The 20,926-nt window shown below is 52.0% G+C and overlaps 1 protein-coding gene across 1 annotated transcript in view; it reads left to right on the top strand.

Annotated features, from left to right (window-relative positions):
- Positions 1–20,926, top strand: part of inppl1a (inositol polyphosphate phosphatase-like 1a) — a 157,026-nt gene that overhangs the window by 117,131 nt on the left and 18,969 nt on the right. The window contains 8 exon segments of the mRNA XM_055631529.1: positions 6,143–6,239; positions 11,180–11,318; positions 14,837–14,902; positions 14,904–14,937; positions 15,630–15,718; positions 16,603–16,684; positions 19,024–19,113; positions 20,190–20,303. Of these exon segments, the coding sequence (XP_055487504.1) occupies positions 6,143–6,239; positions 11,180–11,318; positions 14,837–14,902; positions 14,904–14,937; positions 15,630–15,718; positions 16,603–16,684; positions 19,024–19,113; positions 20,190–20,303 (711 nt within the window).

The following is a 20,926-nucleotide window of genomic DNA, read 5'->3' as shown; positions in this document are numbered from 1 at the left end:
CACACACACACACACACACACACGCGCACACACACACACACACACACGCGCACACACACACACACACACACACACGCACGCACACACACACACACACACACACGCGCACGCACACACGCGCACACACACACACGCACACACACACGCGCATGCACGCACACACACACACACACGCACACACACACACACACACACACACATCGCGAAGGTGGGGGCCAGGGACAGCAGAGGAGCACTGTCTGCGCAATGAAGAGGAAGGTAAACGACTGCCACAGAGCACGTTAAGTCCTTTAGAGAGCGCGGGAGGGAGAGAAGGGGAGAGAGAATAATAATAATAATAAATTGAATTTAAATAGCGCTTTTTAAGGACTCAAAGTCGCTTTACAAGGCAAGGCAACACAAAAAACAAAAACAAAACACAAACGAACAAAGAAAGAGTAGAGGGAATAGAAGGGGAGAGAAGGGGAGAAGAAGGGGGAGGAAGGGGAGAGACGGGGGGGGGAGAGGGAAGGGGAGGGGGGGGAGAGAGAAGGAGGGGAAAGGAGAGGGAGGAGAAAGGGAGAGAGAGAAGGGGAAAGAGCAGGGCTGAGAGAAAGGGGGAGAAGGGAGAGAAAGGGAGGGGGAGGGGGCGAGGGAGAGAAGGGGGGGCGGGGGAGAGAAGGGGGAGAAGAGGGGAGGAGAGGGGGAGGAGGAAGAGAGGGGGGGAGAAGGGAGAGAGAGATGGGGGGAGAGGAGGAGAGGAGGGGGGAGAGAGAGGGGAGAGAAGGGGAGAGAGGGGGGAGGAGGGGAGAGCGACGGAAGGGGGGAGAGAAAGGGAGGGGATGGAGAGAGAAGGGGGGAGAAGGGAGAGAGAGAGAAGAGAAGGGGAGAAGGGAGGAGAGAAGGGAAGAGAGGGGGAGAAGGGGAAAGAGAAGGGAGAGAGAAGGGAAGGAAGATGGAAGGGGGAGGAGAGAAGGGGGGAGAGAAGGGGAGAGAAGGGGGGAAGAGGGAGCGAAAGGGGAGAGAAAGGGGGGAGAGAGGGGGGGAGAAAGGGGGGAGAGCAGGGGGGAGGAGAAAGGGAGGAGAAAGGGGAGAGGGGGGAGAGGGGGGAGAAGGAGGGAGAGAGAATGGGGAGGGAGAGGGGAGAGAGAGAGAAGGGGCGAGAAGGGGGGAGAGAAGGGGGAGAGAGAGAGCGAGAGAGAGAGAAGGGAGAAGGAGAGGGGGAGCGGGGGGGAGAGAGAATGGGGGAGAAAGGGAGAGAAGGGGAGAGGAGGAGAGGAGAGGAGAAGGGAGAGAAGGGGGGAGAGGGGGGAGAGGGGGGAGAAGGGGAGAGAGAGAAGGGGAGAGAGGGGGGGAAGGAGGGGAGAGAAGGGGAGAGAAGGGGAGAGGGGGAGAGAGAAGGGGAGAGAGAGGGGAGCGAGAGAGAAGGGGGAGAGAGGGGAGAGAGAAGGGGAGAGAAGAGGAGAGAGAAGGGGCGAGAGAGGGAGATGGGGGGGAGGGAGGAGAGAAGGAGGGGAGAGAAGGGGAGAGAGAGAGAGGGAGAGAGGAGAAAGGGGGGAGAGGGGAGGGGAGAAAGGGGGGAGAAGGGAGAGAGAAGAAGAGAGGGGAAAAGAGAGAAAAGGGGGGAGAGAAGGAGAGAAAGAGGGAGAGAGAATGGGAGAAGGAGGAGAGAAGAGGAGAGAGAATGGGAGAGAGAGAGGGAGAGAGAGGGGAAGAGGGAAGAGAGAATGGGAGAGAGAGGGGAGAGAAGGGGGAGGAGAGAAGGGGGAGAAAGGGGGAGAGAGAAGGGGGGAGAAGGGAGAGAGAAGGGGGAGAGAGAGAGAAGGGAGGAGAGAAGGGAGGAGGGGGGAGAGAAGGGAGAAGGGAGCGAGAGGGAAAGAGAAGGGAGAGAAGGGGAGGAGAGAGGGGAGAGAGGGGGGGAGAGGGGGAGAGAGAGGAGAGAAGGGGAGAGAGGGGGGAGAGAAGGGAGAGAGAAGAGAGAGAGAAGGGGGAGAGAAGGGGGGGAGAAGGGGGAGAGAAGGGGGGGGAAGGGGGGAGGAGCCGGAGAGAGAGAGGAGAGAACGGGGGAGAGAAGGGGAGAGAGGAGAAGGGGGGAGAGAAGGGAGAGAGGGAGGGGAGAGAAGGGGAGAGAAGGGGGAGAGAAGGGGGAGAGGAGAGGAGAGAGAGAGAAGAGAGGAGAGAGGGGGAGAGAGGGGGAGAGGAGAGAAGGGGAGGAGGAGGAGAGAGAAAGGGAGGAGAGGGGAGAGAGGGGGGAGAGAAGGGGGAGAAAGGAGGAGAGAGAAGGGGGAGGGGGGAGAGATGGGGGAGAGAGAATGGGAGGAGAGGGGGAGAGAGGGGGAGAGAAGAGAAGGGGAAGGGGAGAAGAGAGGGGAGAAGAGAGAGGAGAGAGGGGGAGAGAGGGAGGGAGGAGAGGAGAGAGGGGGAGGAAAAAGAAGGGGAGAGAGATGGGGTGAGAGAAGGAGAGAGGGGGGGAGAGAGGAGAGAGAGGAGAAAGAAGGGGAGAGAGGGGGGAGAGAGGGAGGGAGAGAGAAATGGGAGGAGAGGAGAGAGAGGGGGGAGGAGGGAGGAGGAAGGGGAGAGGGAGGAGGAGGGGAGAGGAAAGGGGAGAGAAGGGGAGAGAAGAAGGGGAGAGGAAGGGGGGAGGAGAGGGGGAGAGAGGGGGGGAGAGGAGAGGGGGGAGAGGAAGGGGGAGGGAAGAGGAGGGAGAGGAAGGGAAGAGAGGGGAGGAAGGAGGGGGAGAGAGATGGGGGGGAAGGGGGGAGAGAATGGGGGGAGGAAGGGAGAGAAGGGGGGGAGAGAGAGGGAGGGGGGGAGGAGAGAGAGAGGGAGGGAGGGAAGGGGAGAGAGGGGGAGGAGAGAGAGAAGGGGAGAGAGAAGGGGGAGAAGGGGGGAGAGAGGGGGGAGGAAGGGGAGAAGGGGAGAGAAGGGGGAGAAGGGGGGAGAGAGATGGGGGAGGGAAGGGAGGAGAAGGGGGGAGAGAAGGGGGAGAGAGGGGAGGAGGGAGGATGGGGGGAGGAAGGGGGGAGAGAGAAGGGAGGGAGGGAGAGAGATGGGGGGAGAGAGAGAGAAGGGGGGGAGAGAGGAGAGAGGAGAGGAGAGGGGGGAGGAAGGGGGGAGAGAAAGGGGGAGATGGGGGAGAGAGAGAGGGGAGGGGGGGAGAGAGGGGGGAGGAGAGGGGGGAGAGGAGGGGGGGAGAAAGGAGGAGAGGGGGGGGAGGGGGCAGAGAAGGGGGACGGAAGGGGGAGAGAAGGGGGGGGCGAAGGGAGGAGAAGGTGGGAAGGAAGGGAGGAGAGGGGGGAGAGATTGGGAGAGAGAGAGAGAGGGGGGGAGAGAAGGGGGAGGAGAGGGGGGAGAGATGGGGGGGAGAGAAGGGGAGAGATGGGGGAGAGAAGGGGATGGGGGGAGAGGAGGGAGAGGAAGGGGGGAGAGGGGGGAGGAAGGGAGAGAAAGGGAGGGAGAGAGGGGGGAGGAAGGAAGGGAAGGGAGGGGAGAGATGGGGGGAGGGAAGGGGGGAGAAGGGGGGGAGAGATGGGGGAGAGAAGGAGGGAGAAGGGGGGAGAGAGAAGGGGGAGAAGGGGGGAGAAGGGGGGGGGAGAGGGAGAGAAGGGGGGAGAGAGGGGGAGAGGAGAGAGGAGGGGGGAGAGAAGGGGAGAGAGGGAGGAGATGGAGAGGGGGGGAGGAAGGGAGAGGAGGGGGGAGGGGGAGAGAAGGGGGAGAGGGGGGAGAGAGAAGGAGAGGAGAGAGGGGAGAGGGGGGAGGAGAATGGGAGAGAGAGGGAGAGGGGGGGAGAAGAGGGAGAGAGAGAATGGACGAGAAGGGGAGGGAGAGGGGGGAGAATGGGAGAGAAGGGGGGAGAAGGGGGGAGAAGGGGAGAGAGAAGGGAGAGAGAAGGGGGGGGAGAAGGGGAGAGAGAAGGGGGGGAGAGGGGAGAGAGAGAATGGGGGAGAAGGGGAGGAGAGAAGGTGGGAGAAGGGGGGAGAAGGGAGAGAGAAGGGGGAGAGAAGGGGAGAGAGAAGAGAGGGAGAGTAGGGGGAGAGAAGGGGAGAGATGGGGGAGAGATGGCGGAGAGAAAGGGGAGAGAAGGGGGAGAAGAGAAGGGGGAGAGGGGAGAGAGAAGGGGAGAGAGAATGGGAGAGAGAAGGGGAGAGAAGGGGAGAGAGAATGGGGAGAGAGAATGGGAGAGAAGGGGGAGAGAAGTGGGGAGATTGGGGGGGGGGGAAGAAAGAGTGGAGACAGTTTTAAGAAGTTTAATAAAGTTAGTGGGCATTTCACCTTCCTGCGGATCTTCTAGGACTTGAAAACCAGAGATCCTATAGGATCTTTGCTGAAAACTCCAATGAGCCAATCAAAGTGGCCGGTCAGTGAAGGAGAAGGCCTTTGACTGCCTGTAAGTAAATAGCAATCCCACTCCACGGGCTTCGAACAAACGGCCACCTATTTTTAGTCGAGGCAGGTTTTGGTTTATTTTAAATAATCGCAGGAACATAGAAGAAGCCTCGACTACGCGGAAACCACTTTCCACCATTAGGGAGAGTGACCAAAACCTCCGGGAACCTCACGGAAACCTTGGGTGGGGCGCAAGGCCACCAGAGGTTACCGTTCGGGTTTCCTAAGTGGGACAGGGGGCATAACTCTAGGCGTGATCTGGATGTAGAACGCTGAAAAGCTCTCGGTAAAGCATCACTCAGCAATGGACAATTTTTTTATACTGGACAATTTTGACATTTACCAAGCCAATTCACCTACAAACCTGCACGTCTTTGGAGTGTGGGAGGAAACAGAAGATCTCGGAGAAAAGCCACGCAGGTCACGGGGAGAACGTACAAACTCCGTACAGAACAGCACCCGTAGTCGGGGTGGAACCTGGGCCTCTGGTGCTGCATTTTGCTGTAAGGCAGCAACTCTACCGCTGTGCCACCGTGACCGCCACTACCGTGTCTGTACAGAGCTAGTACGTTCTCTCCATGACCACTTTTCTCCGGGTGCTCCGGTTTCCTCCCACATCCCAAAGACGTGCAGGTCTGCAGGTTAGGTCCGCAGGCAGGCTCTGCCACAGAAGGAAGTTGAAGCCACAGTTCATTGGCTATATTTAAGAGGGAGTTAGATGTGGCCCTTGTGGCTAAGGGGATCAGGGGGTATGGAGAGAAGGCAGGTACGGGATACTGAGTTGGATGATCAGCCATGATCATATTGAATGGCGGTGCAGGCTCGAAGGGTTGAATGGACTACTCCTGCACCTGATTTCTATGTTTCTATGTAATAGGCTTCAGTAAAAACTGTAAATTGTCCCGCCTGTGTGTGTACGATGGTGCTAGTGTACAGGGAGTCGCTGGCTGGTACGGACTTGCTGGGCCGAAGGGCTTGTTTGCGTGCTGTATCTCGTGGCGGTGGGTGCCGGCTGATTGGGAGTGCTTCTGCTGCCTGTCCTCCTGATACTGCTGATGAACAAGTGGTGAGAAGAAGCTACCTGTTGCCCGCACCATCTTTAATGTAGCAAAGCTTCACTGAATAGCACAGGTGAACAGTGGTAGAGTTGCTGCCTTACTGCTCAAAGAGTCCCGAGCTCCATCCTGACTGACTACAGAGTTTGGACGTCCTCTCCGTGACCTACGTGAGTTTTCTCTGAGATCTCCGGTTTCCTCCCCCACTCCAAAGACGAACAGATTTGTAGGTTAATTGGCTTGGTGTTAATGTAAAATTGTCCCTGGTGTGTGTAGGATAATGTTAATGTGCGGGGATCACTGGTCAGTGCGGACTCGGTGGGCCGAAGGGCCTGTTTCCGTGATATATCTAAACTGAACTAAACTGCAGCACAGGAACATGCCCTTGGACAAGAGGGCACAGCCTCAGAATAAGAGGATGCACCTTTAGGAAGGAGATGAAGAGGAATATCTTTAGCCAGAAGGTGGTGAATCGGTGGAATTCATTGCCACAGTCATTGGGTATTGTGAATAGCTGGAGTAACTCAGCGGGACAGGAAGCATCTGTGGAGAGAAGGAACGGTTGATGCTTCAGACAGACTGATGTCAGGGGGAGGTTGCGGGACAGAGATAGAAAAGGGCCGGTTTCCGCGCTGTATCTCTAAACAAAACATCGCATTTTCACCGCGGGGACATGGCTGGCGAAGTCCGGTTTGTTGAAGTTATCTCTTCCTCGCTCACAGGTAACAAGGGAGCAGTTGGCGTTTCCTTTATGTTCAACGGCACGTCGTTTGGGTTTGTTAACTGTCATTTGACATCGGGTAACGAGAAGACTGCGAGGTAAGTCTAATCGGTGAGATCCGTACAATAATTATAATAATAATACCTTGATTGTCATTGTAAATACATACAAGGAAAGTTCAGGCATGCTGCCCGAGCGCAGCTCCAACGTATCAGATCAATAATGACAATAAATAATAACGGCAAGAAAAACATCAAGTCAAGTCAATAGTCAATTTGAGGAAGGACATTCTTGCTATTGAGGGACTGCAGCGTAGGTTCACAAGGTTAATTCCCGGGATGGCGGGACTGTCATATGCTGAGAGAATGGAGCGGCTGGGCTTGTGCACTCTGGAGTTTAGAAGGATGAGAGGGAATCTCATTGAAACATATAAGATTGTTAAGGGCTTGGAAACATGTTCCCGATGTTCGGGGAGTCCAGAACCAGGGGCCACAGTTTAAGAATAAGGAGTAAGCCATTTAGAACGGAGACGAGGAAACACTTTTTCTCACAGAGTGGTGAGCCTGTGGAATTCTCTGCCTCAGTGGAGGCCGGTTCTCTGGATACTTTCAGAAGGAGAGCTAGATAGGGCTCTTAAAGCTTTTTTAACCTTTTTCTATGGTTTGTATGGAAACTTATTATTTAATTTATGCAAAGCACTTTGTTGTCAATGCGAGTTGACTTAAAACATGCTATATAAATAAAACTTACTTACTTAAAGATTGCGGAGTCAGGGGATATGGGGAGAAGGCAGGAACGGGGTACTGATTGGGGATGATCAGCCATGATCACATTGAATAGCGGTGCTGGCTCGAAGGGCCGAATGGCCTACTCCTGCACCTATTGTCTATTGTCTAATTTATTCATCACATACATCCGAAGGTGCAGTGAAATGAATTTGCCAGCAGCGATACACTTAAAAAGAACACACAATAGAATTTAACACAAACATCCACCACAGCATTCTTCACTGTGGTGGAAGGCAACAAGGTTCAGCCAGTTTGTTCATCCGTGGTCGGGGCCATGAACCCTCCGCAGTCGCCGGCAAGAGGACGGCCCGATGTACAGGCCCTCTCGTCGGGACGGTCGAACACACTCCGCGGCTTGGAGGGCCCGAGTCGGGCGGCTTAATGATTTTGTAGATCAGAATGTGCTGGAAGGGCCGAATGGCCTACTCTCGCACCTATTGTCATTTGTCTATAATATTTCACTGTGTAGTGCTGTGGCAGTACAGAATATTGGCTATGGGGGGGGGGGGGGGGGCTGCGGGGAGGGGGGGGTGTGTGTTCAGTGCAGAATTCAGAGTGGTGATGGCATTGGGATGGGAACTATTTGCTAATCTTGTGGTGTGTGAGTTGTTGGACCTGTACTGCTTCCCGGAGGGCAGAAGGGCAAACAAATGATGTGCGGGATGAGATGTTTAAGAAGGAACTGCAGATGCTGGAAAAATCGAAGGTAGATAAAAATGCTGGCGAAATGCTGAGTTTCTCCAACATTTTTGTCTACCTGTAGAATGCGTGATGCCTTCTGCAGGCAACGAGAGCTATAGATCTCTTCAAGGGCAGGCAGGTGTGTGTTGGTGATCTTCCGGGCTGTATTGATGACTCTCTGCGGAGCCTTCTTGTCAGCCACAGAACTGTTGACACACCACATCAGGATGCCATGTGTTCAAGAAGGAACTGCAGATGCTGGAAAATCGAAGGTACACAATATTGCTGGAGAAACTCAGCGGGTGCAGCAGCATCTATGGACTTTGTCTGAAGAAGGGTTTTGGCCCGAAACGTCACCTATTTCCTTCACTCCATAGATGCTGCTGCACCCGCTGAGTTTATCCAGCAATTTTGTGTACCTCAGGATGCCATGTGTCAGGATACTCTCTATGGAGCAACGGTAGAATGACACTAGCAGCTGTTGTGGCAAGTTGACTTTCCTGAGTGATCTTAGGAAGTAAAGCCGTTGTTGTGCCTTCTTTACCAGGGAGTGCATGTTGGTTGACCACCCTAGAGTTGTGGGTGCCCAGGAACCTGAAACTGCAGACTGTGTCCACTCTTTCTCCATTTATGTGCAGTGGGGGATGGTCACCCTGCTTCCTCCTGAAGTCAATGATGAGCTCTTTTGTTTTCCTGGTATTGAGTGCTAAGTTGTTCTCTGAGCACCAGCCTATTAACCTCTGTACCTCCACCCTGCAAGCTAACTGATCGCCCTCAGTGATCAGCCCCGCTACTGTTGTGTCGTCTGCAAATTTAATGATGGTGTTTGTGCTGTGGGTCGGTATGCAGTCGTAGGTCAAACCACTGCGTTATGGCCCTGTCCCACGGTACGAGTTCATTCCAAGAGCTCTCCCGCGTTTGCCCTGATTCGAAGTCGGAGATTTACGGGGAATGGCCGCCCGTCGGTACCCGGGGCTCTCGTGGACATTTTGCAACGTTGAAAAATCGTCACGAGTCTTCCCGAGCTTACCTACCGTTAGCGAGTCTTCCCGAGTACCTGCCGTTAGCCCTAAGAGACGTCCCTGAGCTCCGACGTACCCGCTACGTTCATTCTCCGTGCTTACCACGAGTTTGATTTTTTTTTTAAACTCGGGAGAGCTCTTGGAATGAACTCGTACCGTGGGACAGGGCCATAACTCCACAATTTAGTTTGGTTTATTCCAGGCTCAGGGACGATGCGATGCAATACGATGTGATGTGATACGATAGAACATTATTTGTCCCAGCAGGGAAATTGATCTGCCAACAATCATAAAAAACACAAGATACATGAAACATGAGATTAAAGTGACGAGTGGGAAAGCATTGGGGATGTGGAAAGATTGAGGAGGGGGGAAGGGGGGGGGGGGGGGGGGGGGGGGGGGGGGGGTAGTCAGTCTCAGTCTCAGTGTGTCATGGTGAGTAGTTTGCAGCTCTAATCGAGGCAGCACTCAGTCCCATTTCGCTGGTCCCGATGTTGGGGGAGTCCAGAACCAGGGGCCACACACAGTTTAAGAATAAGGGGTAAGCCATTTAGAACGGAGATGAGGAAACACTTTTTCTCACAGAGAGTTGTGAGTCTGTGGAATTCTCTGCCTCAGAGGGCAGTGGAGGCCGGTTCTCTGGATACTTTCAAGAGAGAGCTAGATAGGGCTCTTAAAGATAGCGGAGTCAGGGGATATGGGGAGAAGGCAGGAACGGGGTACTGATTGGGGATGATCAGCCATGATCACGTTGAATGGTGGTGCTGGCTCAAAGGGCCGAATGGCCTACTCCTGCACCTATTGTCTATTGTTATTTAGTTCAGACTGGAAGGGGAGAGGGCAATCTGCTAGTGGAAGAGTTGGCGGTGAGCCAGACCAATCCAGGACTCAAGGGCCTGGGCGACAAGCAGAGGGTGGACTTTATTCTTTGGAGCACAGGAGGATGAGTAAAGGAGCCCGGATGTCTCTGGGAGACGAGCAGCTTAGCTCCTTTGACCTTACAAAGGTGTCCTATTACCAGGTGTACTGGCACCACGTTCGGCACCTGAGGGGCAACTTTTTTACATAAAGGGTTGTGAGTGTATGAAATGAGCTGCCGGGGAGGTAGTTGAGGCAGGTAAACATAGAAACATAGAAAATATATGCAGGAGTAGGCCATTCAACCCTTCGAGCCTGCACCACCATTCAATGTGATCATGATTGATCATCCTAAATCTGTACTCTGGTCCTGCTTTCACCCCATATTCCTTGATTCCGTTAGCCCTAAGACCTAAATCTAACTCTCTCTTGAAAAACATCCAGTGAATTGGCCTCCACTGCCTTCATTGGCAGAAAATTCCACAGATTCGCAACTCTCTGGGTGTTAACGTTTTTCCTCTTCTCAGTTCGAAATGGCTTACTTCTTATTCTTAAATTGTGACCCCTGGTTCTGCCTCCCCCAACATCAGGAACATGTTTCCTGCATCAAGCCTGTCCAATCTTTCATATGTTTCTGTAAGATCCCTTCTCATCTAAATTCCAATGAATATAAGCCCAGTCGCTCCATTCTTTCAGCATATGACAGTCCCGCCATCCCGGGAATTAAACTGGTGAACCTACGCTGCACTCCCTCAATAGCAAAAATGTCCTTCCTCAAATTAGGGGATCAAAACTGCACACAATACTCCAGGTGTGGTCTCACTAGGGCCCTGTACAACTGCAGAAGGACCTCCTATACTCAAATCCAAATCCAATGAAGGCCAACATGCCATTCGCTTTCTTCACTGCCTGCTGTACCTGCACGTTTACTTTCAGTGACTGATGTACAAGAACCCCCAGTTCTCATTGCACCTCCCCTTCTCCCTATCTGGCACCATTCCGGTACTATCCCAACGTTTAAGAAACATTTAGGAAGGTACATGGATAGGACAGGTGTAGATGGTTATGGGCCAAGCGCTGGCAGGTGGGACAAGTGTTTATAGGGACATGTTGGTCGGTGTGGGCAAGTTGGGCCGGAGGACCTGTTTCCACGTTTTTTACTATGATTCTTCACACCTTGGCGCGGTGGTACAGCAGTAGAACTACTGCCTCACAGCGCCAGAGACCCTGATCCTGACTATGGGCGCTGTCTGTACGGAGCTTGTATGTTCTCTGGATACTTTCAAGAGCGAGCTAGATAGGGCTCTTAAAGAGAGTGGAGTCAGGGGATATTGGGAGAAGGCAGGAACGGGATACTGATTGGGGATGATCAGCCATGATCACATTGAATGGCGGTGCTGGCTCGAAGGGCCGAATGGCCTACTCCTGCACCTATTGTCTATTGTCTATTGTTCTCCCCGTGACCTGCGTGGGTTTGCTCTGAGATATTCGGTTTCCTCCCACACTCCAAAGACGTGCAGGTTTGTAGGTTAATTTGCTTTGGGAAAAGTGTAAAATTGTCCCTGGTGTGTGTCGGATAGTACTAATGTATGGGGGGGTGATCGCTGGTCGGCATGGACTCGATTCGGCTGACTGGCTTGTTTCCGCGCTGTATCTCTAAACTTGTCTAACCCGGTTTCTGACACGCAGGCGGAACCAGAACTACCTGGATATCCTGAGGTTGCTCTCTCTGGGAGACAAGCAGCTCAGCTCCTTTGACATCTCCTTGCGCTTCACCCATCTCTTCTGGTTTGGCGACCTCAACTACCGGCTGGACATGGAGTTGCAGGTAGGCCAGGTCCACGTATCCGTCTTTAGACTTTAGACATTCAGTGTGGAGACAGGCATGTCAGCCCACCGAGTGTGCGCCGATCAGCCTTCACCCCGTACACGAGCATTGTCCTGCACACTCGGGACAATTTACAAGGCGGAATCTTGGCTTATTTCTATATTAACCCCACCAGTTGGACAGGGCCCTAGTGAGACCACACCTGGAGTATTGTGTGCAGTTTTGGTCCCCTAATTTGACGAAGGACATTCTTGCTATTGAGGGAGGGCAGCGTAGGTTTACAAGGTTAATTCCCGGGATGGCGGGACTGTCATATGCTGAGAGAATGGAGCAGCTGGGCTTGTACACTCTGGAGTTTAGAAGGATGAGAGGATATCTCATTGAAACTCATAAGATTGTTAAAGGCTTGGACACGCTAGAGGCAGGAAACATATTCCCGACGTTGGGGGAGTCCAGAACCAGGGGCACACAGTTTAAGAATAAGGAGTAAGCCTTTTAAAACGGAGACGAGGAAACACTTTTTCTCACAGAGAGCTGTTAGTCTGTGGAATTCTCTGCCTCAGAGGGCGGTGAAGGCCGGTTCTCTGGATACTTTCAAGAGAGAGCTAGATAGGGCTCTTAAAGATAGCGGAGTCAGGGGATATGGGGAGAAGGCAGGAACGGGGCACTGATTGGGGATGAACAGCCATGATCACAGTGAATGGCGGTGCTGGCTCGAAGGGCCAAATGGCCTACTCCTGCACCTATTGTCTATTGTCACCCCAACCCAAAACAAGCAGCCACCTTTAGAAACACAGTGGCGCAGCGGGTAGAGCTGCTGCCTCACGGTGTCTTGGATCCAGGTTCCATCCTGACCTCGGGAGCTGTCTGTGCGGAGTTTGCATGTTCTCCCTGTTACCGCGTGAGTTTCCTCCGGGTCCTCTGGTTTCCTTCCACATCCAAAGGAAAGATAACATAGAAGCGGTGTGAACAGGTGATCAGTGGTCGGCGTGGACTCGACAAGCCAAAGGAACGTTTCCATGTTGCATCCCTAAAGGAACTAATTTCTCCAAACTAAATTCTACAAACTGTAACAACAAGGAACTGCAGATAGACAAAAACTGCTGGAGAAACTCAGCGGGTGAGGCAGCATCTATGGAGAAAAAGGAGTAGGAGACGTTTCGGTTGGGGACCCTTCTTCAGACCCGGGGGGTGGAGGAGGGAAAGAAATGAAGAGGTGGAGACAAGGGGCTGTGGGAGAGCTGGGGAGGGGAGGGGAAGGAGGGAGAATACAGTCTTAGAATCAAGGGAAGGCCATTTGAGAAAAATTATTTCACCCAGAGAGTTGTGAATTTGTGGAATTCCCTGCCACAGAGGGCAGTGGAGGCCAAGTCACTGGATGGATTTAAGGGAGAGTTAGATAGAGCTCTAGGGGCTAGTGGAGTCAAGGGATATGGGGAGAAGGCAGGCACGGGTTATTGATTGGGGATGATCAGCCATGATCACAATGAATGGCGGTGTTGGCTCGAAGGGCCGAATGGCCTCCTTCTGCACCTATTTTCTATGTTTCTAAAGCAAGGACTACCTGAAATTAGAGAAATCAATGTTCATACCGCTGGGGTGTAAACTACCCAAGCGAAATATGAGGTGCTGCTCCTCCAATTTGCGGTGGGACTCACTCTGGCCATGGAGGAGGCCCAGGACAGAAAGGTCCGATTCAGAATTGGAGGGGGAGTTGAAGTGCTGAGCCACTTGAAGAGGAACCTGAACAGTTGGAAGAGGAGCTGCAGATGTTGGTTTATACCAAAGATAGACAAAATATGCTAGATTCGCTCAGCAGGTCAGGCAGCATCTCTGGAGAAAAAAGATGGGTGACGTTTTGGGTCGGGGCCCATCTTCAGACTGAACATAGGGGGTGGGGGCGGGGGAGGGAGTTGAAGAGTCGGAGGTAGAAAAAGACCAGGGTCAATCAGGGCCCGCCGCAAATGACCAGGGTGGTGCATGCTAGCGCCACTTGCGGGCAGAGCACTAAGAAAATAGACAATAGGTGCAGGAGTAGGCCATTCGGCCCTTTGAGCCAGCACCGCCATTCAATGTGATCATGGCTGATCATCCCCAATCAATACCCCGTTCCTGCCTTCTCCCCATATCCCCTGACTCCGCTTCCTTTAAGAGCCCTATCTAGTTATCTCTTGAAAGCATCCAGAGAACCGGCCTCCACCGCCCTCTGAGGCAGAGAATTCAACAGACTCACAACTCTCTGTGACAAAAAAGTGTTTCCTCGTCTCCGTTCTAAAGGCTTACTCCTTATTCTAAAACTGTGGCCCCTGGTTCTGGACTCCCCCAACATCGGGAACACGTTTCCTGCCTCTAGCGTGTCCAAACCCTTAATAATCTTATATGTTTCAATAAGATATCCTCTCATCCTTCTAAACTCCAGAGTGTACAAGTCCAGCCGCTCCATTTTCTCAACATATGACAGTCCCGCCATCCCGGGAATTAACCTTGTAAACCTACGCTGCACTCCCTCAATATCAAGAATGTCCTTCCTCAAATTAGGGGACCAAAACTGCACATAATACTCCAGGTGTTGTCTCACCAGGGCCCTGTGCAATTCCTTGTATGTGAATACTTGGCCAATAAACATATTCATTCATTTATTGTTGGCTCGGGAAGCTCTGATCTCCAGAGGGAAACAATGTGGAGAACTGTGGAACTGGTAAATGGACCTCCAGTTGGAATATTTTGGAGGACCAAGAAACCAAGAACTAAGGAGTATGGGAGAGGGAGAGGGAGAGGGGAGTTGAGTGGAAGCTGGGATCTTCATGGGTGGCTTCATCCAGGGCTGAGGACAACTCAGCTGTCCTGCGGGACTGAACCAGGGACCTTGCTGCCCCTGATACTTCAGTAGCGATCTGTGTCATACCCTCAGTCACGGGGCCATCCGGCGTGGAAACTGGCCCTTCGGCCCGACTTGTTGGGCGGGATTTTTTAGAGCTTTAGATTGGAGACAAGGAAACACTTTTGAACAGTTTTGAACATTTCCAGCTGTGTCAGGATTAGGAAAATCCCATGTCAAATTTAAATGAGTGGTCCTGCCTTCAGCTGCCAAAGTCCGAAACCCTAGAATTCCCTCCCTAATCCTCACCACCACTCGCTTGTGCTTTAAAGGTTTTCTCTATGACCAAGCCTCTGAACATCTCCCTAATACGAAGACGAGGAAACACTTTTTCTCACAGAGAGTTGTGAGTCTGTGGAATTCTCTGCCTCAGAGAATTCCACAGACCTCACAACTCTCTGTGAGAAAAAGTGTTTTCTCCGTATGGAGGCCGGTTCTCTGGATGCTTTCAAGAGAGAGGGCTCTTAAAGATAGCGGAGTCAGGGGATATGGGGAGAAGGCAGGAACGGGGTACTGATTGGGGATGATCAGCCATGATCACATTGAATGGCGGTGCCGGCTTGAAGGGCCGAATAGCCTACTCCTGCACCTATTGTCTATTGTCTATTGAGTCCTTCCTGGTCTTCTCTCCCCTGTGTAGGACATTCTGAATTACATCAACCGGAAGGAACTGGAGCCTTTGCAGAAAGTTGACCAGCTCAACCTCGGAGAGAGAGAAGAACAAGATTTTCCTTCGATTCTGTAAGTACCGGCGTTGTGCTGTCGGGTTCATCAGTGATAGGAGCAGAATCAGGCCATTCGGCCCATCAAGTCTACCCCGCCATTCAATCATGGCTGATCTATGTCTCCCTCCCAACCCCATTCTCCTGCCTTCTCCCCATAACCCCCAACACCTGTACCAATCAAGAATCTATCAATCTTTGCCACAAGAAGAGTTGAGGCCAGTTCATTGGCTATATTTAAGAAGGAGTTAGATGTGGCCCTTGTGGCTAAAGGGGGTATGGAGAGAAGGCAGGTACAGGATACTGAGTTGGATGATCAGCCATGATCATATTGAATGCCGGTGTAGGCTCGAAGGGCCGAATAGCCTACTCCTGCACCTATTTTCTATGTTTCTAAGAATATCCACTGACTTGGCCTCCATAGCCTTTTATGGCAAAGAATTCCACAGATTCACCACCCTCTGACTAACAAAATTCCTCCTCATCTCCTGCCGGAAAGAATGTCCTTTCATTCTGAGGCTGTGACTTCTGGTCCTAGACTTTCCCACTAGTGGAAACATCCTCTCCCCATCCACTCTATCCAGGCCATTTCACTATTCGGGCAATTTTAATGAAGTTCCCCCTCATCCTTCTAAACTCCAGCGAGCACAGGCCCAGTGCTTGATTTGGCTCAGTTTGATTGGGCTCATGTATTGTGCTTGCCCTCCGCAGTTGAAGAGGAGATCACCTTCCCTCCGACGTATCGTTACGAGCGAGGTTCCCGGGACGTGTACGTGTGCCACAAGCAGAAACCCACGGGGGTGAGTATGGATCAAAAGAGAGTGCTGGAGTAACTCAGCGGGTCAGGCAGCATCTGTGGAGAACATGGATAGGTGACGTTTCACAGAATGCTGGAGTAACTCAGCGGGTCAGGCAGCATCTGTGGGGAACATGGATAGGTGACGTTTCACAGAGTGCTGGAGTAACTCAGCGGGTCAGGCAGGATCTGTGGAGAACATGGATAGGTGACGTTTCACAGAGTGCTGGAGTAACTCAGCGGGTCAGGCAGCATCTGTGGAGAACATGGATAGGTGACGTTTCACAGAGTGCTGGAGTAACTCAGCGGGTCAGGCAGCATCTGTGGAGAACATGGATAGGGGATGTTTCACAGAGTGCTGGAGTAACTCAGCGGGTCAGGCAGCATCTGTGGAGAACATGGATAGGTGACGTTTCACAGAGTGCTGGAGTAACTCAGCGGGTTAGGCAGCATCTGAGGAGAACATGGATGGGTGACGTTTCACAGATTGCTGGAGTAACTCAGCGGGTCAGGCAGCATCTGTGGGGAACATGGACAGGAGGTGTTTTGGGTTGGAACCCTTCCTCAAACTGATTGTAGTGGGGAAAAGAAAATGAAAGGAGGACAAATAGGCGGCATGGTGACGCAGCGGTAGAGAATACGGGTGCTGTCAGTATGGAGTTTGCGTTTCCCCTGGAACCGCGTGGGTTTATTCCGGGTGCTCTGGTTTCCTTCCATACTCCAGAGACGTACAGGTTTGTCGGTTAATTGGTTGTGGTAAAAATCGTCCCTAGTGTGTGTGTGGAATATTGCTAGTGTATGGGGATTGTTGATCGGTGCGGATTGGGGGTGCCTGTCTCCACGTTGAAGCCCAAAAACAATAAACGTAAGTGTTCTGTCTATCAACAGATGCGCACAAATGTCCCATCGTGGTGTGACCGAATCTTGTGGAAATCGTACCCTGAGACCCACATCATTTGTAATTCATACGGTGAGTTCCATGACCATGTCCCCCATCTCTGCACTTGCCACCTCTGTGCTGGGAAACACCTCTTGTTCGTTTGGACACGTCCATCGTTAGGTAAAGGGCCTGTTTTTTTCAGCGACTGCGAACGTCAGTAACTGACGCCCGTAAAACCGTCAAGTTGTACGACACTCCGCGTCACCGACACGTCAAGCTACGGCACTCCGCACCACCCGCCTTCACAACACAAGAAGGTTAGGCAGGTTCTTGCATACTGCAGTTCTTGCATACTCCAGAAGGTTAGGCAGCATTTGAGTATAAGTTCATAGCAAAAGGATTTGAGTATAAGAGCAGGAAGGTTCTACTGCAGTTGTACAGGGCCTTGGTGAGACCACACCGGGAGTATTGCGTACAGTTTTGGTCTCCTAATCTGAGGAAAGACATTCGTGCCACAGAGAAGGTTCACCAGACTGATTCCTGGGATAGCAGGACTTTCATATGAAGAAAGACTGGATAGACTCAGCTTGTACTCGCTGGAATTCAGGAGATTGAGGGGGGGATCTTATAGAAACTTACAAAATTCTTAAGGGGTTGGACAGGCTAGATGCAGGAAGATTATTCCCGATGTTGGGGAAGTCCAGAACAAGGGGTCACAGTTTAAGGATAAGAGGGAAGTCTTTTAGAACCGAGATGAGAAAAACATTTTTCACACAGAGAGTGGTGAATCTCTGGAACTCTCTGCCACAGAGGGTAGTTGAGGCCAGTTCATTGGCTATATTTAAGAGGGAGTTAGATGTGGCCCTTGTATACCCACGTCACGGCCGTCACCCGCAGGACAGCGTACGTCAGCGTACGTGTGACAGAGCGCACGACATGATGACACACCCGGATGTCGCCTGAAGATTTTGTACATTCCAACATCCAGGGGCGGCAGGGAGACACCGCGCGTCACTACATGCGTCACCCCCGCATCACGCCCCGACCACGCCGCGACAACCTCTTTCCAGGCTGTCGCCGAAAATGTCGCCCAAATGGGACAGGCCCTCACGTTTAGAGATACAGAGCGGAAACTGTTTAATTCTAGTTAGTCATTCCTATTTAGTTAGAATTCCACAGACTCACAACCCTCTGCCTCAGAGGGCGGTGGAGGCCAGTTCTCTGGATGCTAGATAGGGCTCTTAAAGATAGCGGAGTCAGGGGATATGGGGAGAAGGCAGGAACGGGGTACTGATTGGGGATGATCAGCCGTGATCACATTGAATGGTGGTGTTGGCTCGAAGGGCCGAATCCCTACTCCTGCACCTATTGTCTATTGCCTATTGTTGGATTTATTATTGTCGCGGATACCTAGATATAGTGAAAAGCTTTTGTTGCGCACTAACTAGTCAGCAGAAGGACAATACGTGATTCCATGACCAGCGATTCCCGCACATTAGCACTATCCTACACACATACACTAGGGGACAATTTACAACTTTACCGAAGCTAATTAACTGACAAACCTGCACGTCTTTGGAGTGTGGGAGGAAACCGGAGCACCCGGAGAAAACCCACGTGATCCCAGGGAGAACGTGCAAACTCCGTACAGACAGCACTCAAGGGTAGGATGAAACCCGAGTCTCTGGGACTGTGAGACAGCAGCTCTACCCGCTGTACCGCCCTGTTGACGTACAATTCCAGTGCCTTCTAGTTTTGGACTCTCCTACCGTGGGGAAAAGGCTGTGTTTGTTCAAGGTAGACACAAAATGCAATAGGCAATAGGTGCAGGAGTAGGCCATTCTGCCCTTCAAGCCAGCACCGCCATTCAATGTGATCATGGCTGATCATCCCCAATCAGTACCCCGTTCCTGTCTTCTCCCCATATCCCCTGACACCGCTATCTTTAAGAGCCCTACCTAGCTCTCTCTTGAAAGTATCCAGAGAACCGGTGTCCACCGTCCTCTGAGGCAGAGAATTCCACAGACTCACAACTCTCTGTGAGAAAAAGTGTTTCCTCGTCTCCGTTCGAAATGGCTTACCCCTTATTCTTCAACTGTGTGGCCCCTGGTTCTGGACTCCCCCAACATCGGGAACATGCTTTCCTGCCTCTAGCGTGCCCAAACCTTTACTAATCTTATATGTTTCAATAAGATCCCCTCTCATCCGTCTAAATCCCAGACCCTAAGGCTCTCGAGCCAACGTCGCCCATTCCTTCTCTCCTGAGATGCTGCCTCACCAGCTGGTTACTCCAGCATTTTGTGTCTACCTTCGATTTTCCGAGCATCTGCAGTTTTTTCTTACACACTGTGTTTGTTCAACATCTTTATGTCGGTCCGAGCGTGTCCCAGCGACGCTGTGCTCACTGTCCTTTCTTCCCCCCCACACAGGCTGCACAGACGATATCGTGACCAGCGACCACTCGCCCGTCTTCGGTACGTTCGAAGTTGGCGTGACCTCTCAGTTTGTGTCTAAAAAAGGTGAGTGCACGTCCACAGGTCGAGACTGTCATCAGCTGAGGGAATGGAGCAGCTGGGCTTGTACACTCTAGAATTTAGAAGGATGAGAGGGGATCTCATTGAAACATAGAAGATTATTAAGGTAGTCAAAAGTGCTGGAGAAACTCACAGTGTTCGGCAGCATCTGTGGAGCGAAGGAAATAGGCAACGTTTCTGGGCCTAAACCCTTCTTCAGATTATTAAGGGTTTGGACACGCTAGAGGCAGGAAACATGTTCCCGATATTGGCCAAGTATTCACATACAAGGAGTTGTACAGGGCCCTGGTGAGACAACACCTGGAGTATTATGTGCAGTTTTGGTCCCCTAATTTGAGGAATGACATTCTTGATATTGAGGGAGTGCAGCGTAGGTTTACAAGGTTAATACCCGGGATGGCGGGACTGTCATATGTTGAGAGAATGGAGCGGCTGGGCTTGTATACTCTGGAGTTTAGAAGGATGAGAGGAGATCTTATTGAAACATATAAGATTATTAAGGGCTTGGACATGCTAGAGGCAGGAAACATATTCCCGATGTTGGGGGAGTCCAGAACCAGGGGCCACAGTTTAAGAATAAGGGGTAAGCCATTTACAACGGAGACGAGGAAACACTTTTTCACACAGAGAGTTGTGAGTCTGTGGAATTCTCTGCCTCAGAGGGCGGTGGAGGCCGGTTCTCTGGATGCTTTCAAGTGAGAGCTAGATAGGGCTCTTAAAGATAGTGGAGTCAGGGAGTATGGGGAGAAGGCAGGAACGGGGTACTGATTGTGGATGACCAGCCATAATCACATTGAATGGTGGTGCTGGCTCGAAGGGCCGAATGGCCTACTCCTGCACCTATTGTCTATTATCCCCATAACCCCTAACACCGGTACCAATGAAGACATTTGATCAGTTTGTGTGGTTGTAAGGGGAAGTTTGATTCCTGCCTCGTTGCAGATGAGGGGCCAAATGGCCTCTTTCCGTGCCCTAAGACTCTAAAGATATTTATTATCTAATAGCAAAACTAATGTTGTCTTTGTGTTGGATACTCATCTGTGGCTCTTGTTGATACCCAGGCCTGTCAAAGTCATCTGACCAAGCCTACATTGACTTTGAGAACATTGAAGCAATTGTTAAAACAGCCAGCAGGACCAAGTTCTTCATTGAGTTCTACTCGACTTGCCTGGAAGGTAAGTAACTTGGTGCTGGCTCGAAGGGGCCGAATGGCCTGCTCTTGCACCGATTGTCTATTAGTGAATGGAAGCCACATTCTCCACCCTCCAGATTAGTTTAGTTTGGGTTATTTTCCAGATGCAGCGCGGAAAAATGCCCTTTGGCCACCCGAGTCGGCACGGACCAGCAATCACCCCGCACACTAACATTATCCTACACACACCAGGGACAATTTACACATACACCAAGCCAGTTGACCTACAAACCTGTACGTTCTTGGAGTGTGGGTGGAAACAGAAGATCTCGGACGAAACCCACGGGGAGAACGTGCAAACGCCGTACAGACAGCACCCGTGGTCGGGATTGAACCCGGGTCTCTGGCGCTGTGAGGCAGCAGCTCTACCGCTGCGCCACCGTGCCACCCAGAGATAGATAGATTCATGATCAGTACGGGTGTCAGGGGTTACGGGGAGAAGGCCGGAGAATGGGGTTAGGAGGAAGAGATAGATGTGCCATGACTGAATGGCAGTAGCCTTGATGGGCCGAATGGCCCTATTCTGCTCCCATCACTTATGACCATAGACATTCAGCCCATCGCGTCTACTCCACCATTCAATCATGGCTGATCAATCTATCCCTC

This window comes from Leucoraja erinacea, unplaced genomic scaffold (assembly GCF_028641065.1).
Source record: "Leucoraja erinacea ecotype New England unplaced genomic scaffold, Leri_hhj_1 Leri_78S, whole genome shotgun sequence".
Taxonomy (NCBI): domain Eukaryota; kingdom Metazoa; phylum Chordata; class Chondrichthyes; order Rajiformes; family Rajidae; genus Leucoraja; species Leucoraja erinaceus.
The sequence above is the reverse complement of the archived record's forward strand: the minus strand, read 5'-3'. Positions and strand labels throughout refer to the sequence as shown.